Source organism: Panthera pardus, unplaced genomic scaffold, assembly GCF_024362965.1.
Source record: "Panthera pardus isolate Hobbes unplaced genomic scaffold, ASM2436296v1 HiC_scaffold_21, whole genome shotgun sequence".
NCBI lineage: Eukaryota > Metazoa > Chordata > Mammalia > Carnivora > Felidae > Panthera > Panthera pardus.
Genome location: NW_026526777.1, coordinates 33,694,920 through 33,703,601, shown reverse-complemented (window position 1 = coordinate 33,703,601; position 8,682 = coordinate 33,694,920). Strand labels below are relative to the sequence as shown.

Below are 8,682 nucleotides of genomic sequence, written 5' to 3'. Positions count from 1 at the left end.
CTGTTTGGCCTGGGCACTGAAGGCGGAGTACGAAGTGGAGAGGGCGGGCAAAGATACCTCACACAAGGCACAGGGGTATATTTTTGAGGACTACATACACCTTGTGATGCCATATCATAGAGACGAGAGTTAATTAGAGAAACGTTAGGAAGTGATTTGTACGGGGCGTTACGCTTTGGTTACATGGGCATCCAAGTGAAAACAAGGACACTGGATTTTTGACAGGTGATTATTTATTTCTGTCATGCCATCACATCCAGGACAGCAGAAGCGTAGGCTGAGCAAAGAGACAGACCCCATAGCTCCACGTGATCGGTGGCATGAAGGATATCAACAGATTCTCCTAAGACAGGTCTTTTTTCTTTCTTTTTTTTTTTTTTTTCTTTTTTTTTTCTTTCTTTTTTTTTTTCTTTTTTTTCTTTCTTTTTTTTTTCTTTTTTTTCTTTCTTTGTTTTTTTTTTTTTTTTTAGTAAACAGTACTTAAGGAACAATTAGTAGGGTTGCTAACTGGAAAAATGGACTTAATTCTCTCTTTTTTGCAGGGAGGCGGCAGGCGTGGGGGGTGTGGGCGCACTGGTTTCTCAACGGCATTCCCCTCAAGCCGAACTCTTGTCCAGGTGCTCAATCTCCATCGACAGCTTATACACCTCCAGGGCCATTTTCACGTCCTCCGGGGAGGGGAGGCATTCCAGGAGCTTTTTGCCCTTTAGCACTTGCTCACAGCCCATCTGCTCTACCTAAAAGAGATCCAAGGATAGATTTAGAGATTTCTCTCCAACTGTGAAAGTATTAAGATTTCTTCAGGAGGCCGCACTGGTGACAGCAAAATGGGAGTAACGCGACCATCCTCGGGGCTGGTGGAAGAAATGAAAAGATTCTCTGTCTCAGCAGGGTGTTCGCCCTAGGGCCCAGCACTCGCCCAGACCTCCCCATCCACGGCGAATAAATAACTGCTGAAGCAGGGAAGGAGCAAGCCTGCAGAAGACATCCGGAGGCTTCTTCAGGGACAACTGGCAAAATCATAGCACGCGTTGTAGAAAACATGGCGCGAGGGGCCGGGTGACCTGGATCTACGGCACCCTCCTACCGAGGGGCTTGGCTCTTCTTGCCAGAAAGATGAGAGAATTAGAACTTGCTTTAACGAGCTCATCAAGTGCTTTGAGGCTGATTTTCAACAACTCAGAAATGAGTCCGGGTGGAAGTCAGATCTCATCCATGTTGGTTGACAGTGCTCTGCCACCGATGACCAGTTTTAGAATGGGATGGGGCATCCTGAAATGTGTGCCACTTACCCACTGACACTTGGGCACTGCTGGCAACCACATTCCGTTCCCGGAGCAGGTAAGGTTTGGGGAACCAACCATATCATAGCCATCATCACACTGGACGGTCACATTTTCAGGCTCAACGTACTGGCCCTTACGCACAGTCAGGTCTCCATTCTTTATCTCTGGTTTCTGACACAGGGCTGGAATGGAAACACAGTTTTGATCATCCTGTGATTCTCAGAGTAAGATCTTACGAAAGGGAAGAATCCCGAGGGGGTGAGGAACACGGATGGTAAATTATACCCGCATGCTGAGAGTTGTGCTTTGTCTCCATTTGTTGTATGATTATGACAATAAAATTGGTAATGAGAATAATGCTAGTTTACACACTATCATCAACATAAAACACTGTGATTGTCTCCATTGGACTAGCGAGGAAAAGCAATCATGTAAAACGCTATTATTGTTTCTATTTTGCTAGAAGGAAAAACTAGGTGCAGAGACTTTGTGTGACTTGTGTAAGGTTGCATAGCTTTTAGGTGGCGTGACTATAATATAAGCCTAAGTACGTGGCGCCAGAATCTGAGTTTTTAAAACTACTCTATCTGGAAACCTCACTCTTCTTATGATCTCAAGTACGTAATTTTTCTTTGCATACCCTTGACCGCTTTCTGTGTTGAGTGAAGACAATGGTGAGAAATTAGCCCCTTGAGTTGCTATTTGCAGTGTGATTTTTACAAGGCACACGTAATCTTGGGGGTCAACCAGAAATCTCCTGTTAGGCCAATTTCATTACGAGAAGATGAACGGGATGTGTGAGGCTCTGATGGAGATATCAGACACCCCGGGGGAGGTTTCGAATTTATCCATAAGAACAGTCATTGAAAATGAAGCAGGTACTCACAGAAATGTTGGGAAATCCTCACTGATACTTTCAAATTAAAACCTGCTATCTCTCTGTGCAAGAAACAGAACCACACACACATAGACACTTGAATTATGTCAAAGGCAGCAGTTGTGGACCTGTGGCCCGTTTAATAAGTGGCACACAGTTTATTGATTATCCACCAGGGAAAACCGAACCTTGAACCCCACTCTCTACCACAGACGCATAGGAATTTCAGGTAGGTTGGCGATACCAGTGTGGAAGGTGAAACAGTAAAGACCTGTAAGATAATACAGGAGAGTATTTTTGTTGTGTTTTGTTGTCGTATAGACTGTTGCCTTGTGGTGAGCAAATAGTTCTTCAACAAGACACAAAAGTTTCCAATACCACGGAAGATACTGGAAAATGGAAATAAATTGGGGTTTAAAACTTATGTTTATCGAAATTGGAATTTAGAACTTATGTATGAACGTAAATTGTTATAACCGCTTTCGGACAAAATTCGACGTCATCTACTAAACATGAATATATGCACACTCTACAAAATAGTAATTTACTCCTGAGTTTATTCCTAATAGAAAGGTTTGCACATTTGTACCAAGAGACATGCACGAAAGTGTTCCTAAGAGTATTATTCATAATGGCCAAAAACATGAAAAACCTCAAACGTTTATAAAGTACATAAAGTGTGGTCTATTCACCCAAAATAATATTATAAAGTAACGGAAATGAATAAACTATCACTATGTGTAAGAACATAGATGGTTTTCCAGACCTAATGAAGAAAGAGGCCACGCACCAAAGACAAGCATGACCTCCTCTGTATAAAGTTGGCAAGACTCATCCATAGTGTTGGAAGGTGCGAGAGGGACAGTAAAGTATCCCCCAGGCTGAAAAGTTACTCTGAGACCAAAAAAAAAAAAACAAAGCAGGCCATTCCATACAGTTCCCACAGAATTTTATTGAGGGTACCTTACTGATTTGGGGGGCACGGCGGAATCGGGCAGACGACGATCCAGGCCCTGCACAGCAATTCTCAAAAAAGTCTGGACTTCAGTCCACAGATTTCTTTAGCGCGAGGGGGCATTGTAGTACAGGCCACTGTAGTAAGATCAAAGGGTTCAAAGCACCTAACTGACAGCTAACGTTTAAGCAGATCTTGTGGTGCTATCTAGACTTTAGGAAGAGGAAAGACTTTTATCTCTAAGATTCGTGAAAGGCCAAAGCAAGCCTCCCCCTGTACCGGCCTTGGAGGGCACTTTTAAGGTATGTTTAGTCATCTCCAACAGGCCTGGAACACATAGCCCCAAGAGAGGTCATCAAGGGAACAGGAACAAGGTGCAGTCAGTGTCGTCAGCACACTGTAGAATGGGCATAGCAGCCGTCTTTGGGGAAGAGAGCCATGCGGTGCGTCAAGGTCAGGTTCACATTGTGATAATTGTTGACCTTCACACCCAACATTGGTACACTTTTCTGTAGTATGTTACATATCAGGTAAAACTTTTATTGAAACAAAGCAGGGGCGCCTGGGTGGCTCAGTTGGCTAAACGTCCAACTTCAACTCGGGCCACGATCTCGTGGTCTGTGAGTTCGAGCCCCGCATCGGGCTCTGGGCTGAAGCTCGGAGCCTGGAGCCTGCTTCGGATTCTTTCTCTGCCCGTCCCCCACTCATGCTCTGTCTGTCTTTCTCTCAAAAATACATAAACATTGAAAAAAAATTTTTTAAAAAAAGCGAAAAGTGGCCCTCTAGATTACCTCTGAAAACATACACAATTGGTAACAACGGTTACTTCAAGAGTGATAAGCTGGATGATGGTTCAGACTTTTAAAATATTGTATATATGCATGTGTTAATGAGTCGATAAATAAAATAAAAATTTGTAAGTGTTTCCCCTGGCTGGGAAGAGACGCTACAGTCAGAACTTTCCTGGAGGCTCTACTTTTTTTAGTCAGGGTCATCAGTAAAGTTGAGGTTACCTTTACATTCAGGAGCCGAAGCCGACCAGCGGGAGTTTCTGCAGGTGATTTTGGACTGTCCAACCAGAACGTAACCTTCATTGCATTTATACTGCACCGCAGTAGTAAAGGAGAAAAATGAGCTCACGTCTTTATGGAATCCATGGGCAACGCTTGGGAACATTTTGCAATCTTGAATGATAAAAGAGAAGGGTGGAAGGCAATGAGCCAAATACAGTGAACAATTCCGAATGAGGGACTCTTCCTGTTTCATAGAAGGAAGTCATTAAGTTATACTGTAGAGGGGTATTTTATTTCCTTGACAAAATCAACAGGAATGATTTGCCGAGGTCTTAGCAACTTGCTAGTCACTGGGTTAACCATTTTATATGTCATACCAATTAACGCTCACACCAGCTGAGTCACTATGATCATCAAACCCATTCTAGAGAAAAGGAAACACAATCTTAGAGGGATCAGATGTTCTGCCAAAGGTCACAGCTAGTAAGTGCTTGCAACAGGAATCGAATTTAGACATTGAAGTAAGGTTTGCCTCCAAGTCCACGGGTACTTACTGGAATACTGTTATTTTCTTTTCTCTGCCGTGATCATTGGGTACTTATTCTACGTGGCATCAGTGGGTATGTAAAGGCCATCAAACGGAAGTCTTTGTTCTTATTTTTTGCAAAGTCAAGTGGCATCTCATAATTGATGAACTTGGTGGCTCAGAATCAGTTAGAAAACCCTTAACTCCTTTGCCCAAACCAAAGGCACGAAAAGATTAGGAATTTCATTTTTGTCACTTAAATTAGTCTCAGGTGAGTCAAATGAGGTGGGTGCATTTCTCCTTCGCAGTGACAGGGCGCACTGAGAAAGCCCAATACATCTCTTTTCAACTCGGAGGGACATTAGACACAGTGGCCTAGTGTCGAGCTCCTGCCTGGGAAATTGAAACTGCAAAGGTGGGCTGCCTAGTGGCCCTGCTGGTGAGAGAAAAGGACAGATTTCTGCTGCCTTGAGAGTGGCCTGTACTCCTGACATCATTCGGGACAAGGGATGAATACATACTTCCGGTGAATTGGAAATGGGCCGCATGAAAAAGACAGCCCTGGTGGTGTTGTCTTCAGGCCCGTGCAGAGGGAGCCCTGGAGGTGGGAAGAAAGCCTCTGTGTAGATAAAATCTCCAGGAGTCACCAGGTATTTAGGAGACAGGAAAGAGGAAGTGATCAGCCAGTATTGGAGATGGACCCGGGATCAAGCCGACCAGGGGACTGCACTTAGCAGATCCTCAGCCATCGTGACGAAGGCTCCACCAAGAAACAACTACAAAAACACCAGCGAGAGAGCACGCCCGAAACACTCTTGCTGGCCAGACTCGGCTCAGATCGAGTACGGTTTCCCTTACCTCTGCTGTTCGCAAAGCTGCAACTCTGAGGCGTTCAGAAAGCATAGGCATAGGAATCCCAAAGTCAGTTCTGTTTTTGTTACGAGGAAAAAGGAATCGGCCTGTGTAAGTCAACAGCTTCCATAGAGCTTTCCTTGAACTGCAGATCAAGCACCCCCATAGAAATATCAAGAATAGCTCTTCGTTTTTATGAATAAACATACAGAGGGAGTTTTGTAGCTCGGGCTCTTCAGGTAATATTAAGGAAACATACTTGCAACGTACTTAGCAAGATAAGATGTCGCCGCATGCGGAGTTATACCACTGTCCTAGTCACTGCAGCGCCAGATTCGGACCGGAAGCGAGTGCTGTAGGAGAAGGTGTTGGCAGAATGGAGGGAAGGCCTCCAGGTGTAAGCTGGAGATACATCCTGAAGGACGGGTGAAAGCTGAGTGGTTGATAAGATAGGAGAGGCAGCGTCTTACGGAGGCAACGAGCCAAGTCTGGGATCAGAAGCTTATTACCGTGAAGGAAGGGAGGTTCAAGTCAGAGCGGACAGACATTATATACCATTTCAGAGGGTTGGGGCCATAGGGAACAGGAAGAGAGGAGGCAACAGCAGAGAGAGAGGGAGGGAAATGGACACATGAAGAAATCATTGGGAGACTTGACAACTTTGACGGGGCCTTCCTCTGCTACCTCCGACTCCAAGAGAGAGGGACTCAGAGATGAAGCTGGAAAACTAAAAATCCCCCGAGCACGAGGTTCTTTATCCTGCATCCACTCTACAACCTAAAATTAATACTGCCACCCAACAATTTTCATGCATCTGATGTGAGAAGTCATCCTCCAGAGAAGGATGCTTCCTTAGTAAACCCACGCTTTCCCCCCCGCGACCACTCTCAGTGACGAAGAAAGCATGGCTTCTACACTCTGAAATCAGTAAGAACATGCAGCCCTTGCTCTGGGTTGGGATTTTCCAGCCAAGCCATCTCAAGTCCTCAGTCTTCAGGCCATGCAAATCTTTTCAGAGAATACGTTTATAAATATTTTTAAATGTGAAACATTAGTTCTCTCAGACAAAAAAAAAATAATATTAGATAACAAAAGAGGAAAATCTCACTTTGCTTAAAGGACATTTCCATTTAAATAACATAGAGGTAAATTTTTTTAAGTTTATTTATTTATTTTGAGAGAGAGAGAGTGTGAGAGAGCACACAAACGAGGGAGGGGCAGAGAGAGAGGAAAAGAGAGAATCCCAAGCAGGTTCCTCACTGTCAGCACAGAGCCCGATGCAGGGGGGTGTTCGGACCCACGAACTGTGAGATCATGACCTGAGCTGAAGTCAAGAGCCCGACGCTTAAGCGACAGAGCCACCCGGGCACCCCTCACATACCAATAAATTAATTACCATAGCAGCAGGTCTTCAATCAGTTCTGGTAAGTTCTCTCAAACACTTTTGTTTCTCATTCTGGTAAAAACTTCTCTATAACGTTCAATAACAACGCCTCACATTTATACGATGGCTTACAGTTCACAAAGTGCCCTATAATTTTACTCTAGAAAATTTACTCAGTATTTGGTAACAGAAAATATTTTAAAATTTTTATTTATTATTAGTTTTTAATTCCAGTATAGTTAACACACAGTGTTATATTAGTTTCAAGTATACAATACAGTGATTCAACAGTTCTCTACATTATTCAGTGCTCATCATGATAAGTGTGCTCTTAATCCCTTCACCTGTTTTACCCATTGCCTGCATCCCTCTCCCCTCTGGTAACCCTCAGTTTGTTCTCTGTTTTTTAGTTGTCTCTTTTCTTTCTTTCTTTCTTTCTTTCTTTCTTTCTTTCTTTCCTTCTTTTCTTTTCTTTCTTTCTTCCTTTCTTCCTTCCTTCCTTCTTTCCTTCCTTTTCTTTCTTCCTTCCTTCCTCCCTCCCTCTTCTTTCCTTCTTTTCTTTCTTTCTTTCTTCCTTTCTTTTGTCTTCCTTCCTTCTTTCCTTTTCTTTATTCCTTCCTCCCTCCCTCTTTCTTTCTTTCTTTCTTTCTTCCCTTCTTTTCTTTTCTTTTCTTTTCTTCCTTCCTTCCTTCCTTCCTTCCTTTTCTTTCTTCCTTCCTCCCTCCCTCCCTCTTCTTTCTTTCTTTCTTTCTTTCTTTCTTTCTTTCTTTCTTCCTTTTGTCTTCCTTCCTTCCTTCCTTTTCTTTATTCCTTCCTCCCTCCCTCTTTCTTTCTTTCTTTCTTTCTTTCTTTCTTTCTTTCTTTCCTCCCACACATGAGTGAAATCATATGGTATTTGTCTTTCTCTGACTGATGATTTCGCTTAGCATTAAACTCTCTCAAACCACCTGACAACAGAAAATATTTTTGCCTTTTGGATGGAAAGTATTTCTAATCAGTCAGTAACTAAGATTTTGGATGGCACAATTAACCTATTTGGAAAGTAAATTCGTCTTAAGCATTTTGCAGTATTTAAATATAAGACATTGATTTGAAAATTCAAGATTATTCCTTGCTAAAGCAGCCTCACAAGGATTTGTGCATATCAACGTGTTTTTATTCTAGACATAATCACAGCTTCTACTTGCATTAAAATAATTTCTTTTATATCTTAAAATTCTTCATTTTTATTAGTATATAGTTGATTATACTCTCTCAAAAAGGTTACGAACTACCACTACTTGACTAAATTCAGTTAGTTCTTTATTAGATATTTGTCCTCCACATCTTAGAGAGACTACCCTCCTTTCCCCGTAACTGTTGTACTCACCACACAAGCCAGAAGGGCACAGAAGTAAGGTCAAGACCCCAAAGAGACACAGTGCTGGGAAAGCGCTCTGCAACTTGGAAGGCATGGCACAGTCTCAGAGGTGCCACACTGGGGCTCAGTGCTTCCAGACCCTCGAATCGATATGAAGAAAAGATCTCTAAATAACAGTTGAAATGGTGCGTAAGTCAAAGCCTTGGCAAAGTCTCAGTTACGTGTCACTAAAGGGGAGGGGCTGGGGGAGTGACCAGAAGACCAAGTGCTGAGCACAGCTCTGATAGGGTAAGCTTTCCGTCTTCTTGGGGAGAAGAGTCTGGAGATTGATGGAAGAGCCCTCTGCAATTCTGTATGTAGTTACTGTTGTAATCCCAAGATTCTCTTGCTGTCCAGATGGGGCACATGATGAGTTCCTTTCTGGATATA

At 43.1% G+C, this 8,682-nt stretch overlaps 1 protein-coding gene across 1 annotated transcript; it reads right to left on the bottom strand.

The window, feature by feature from the left end:
- Positions 1-215: 215 nt before the first annotated feature.
- Positions 216-8,432, bottom strand: LOC128778833 (apolipoprotein R-like). The gene is made up of 4 exons (XM_053909113.1): positions 8,263-8,432; positions 4,132-4,302; positions 1,293-1,468; positions 216-737 (listed from the first exon to the last, which is right to left on the bottom strand). Exons 1-4 carry the CDS (start codon positions 8,345-8,347, stop codon positions 597-599), a joined length of 573 nt encoding a protein of 190 aa, XP_053765088.1. The 5' UTR covers positions 8,348-8,432; the 3' UTR covers positions 216-596.
- Between the last annotated feature and the right edge of the window lie 250 nt (positions 8,433-8,682).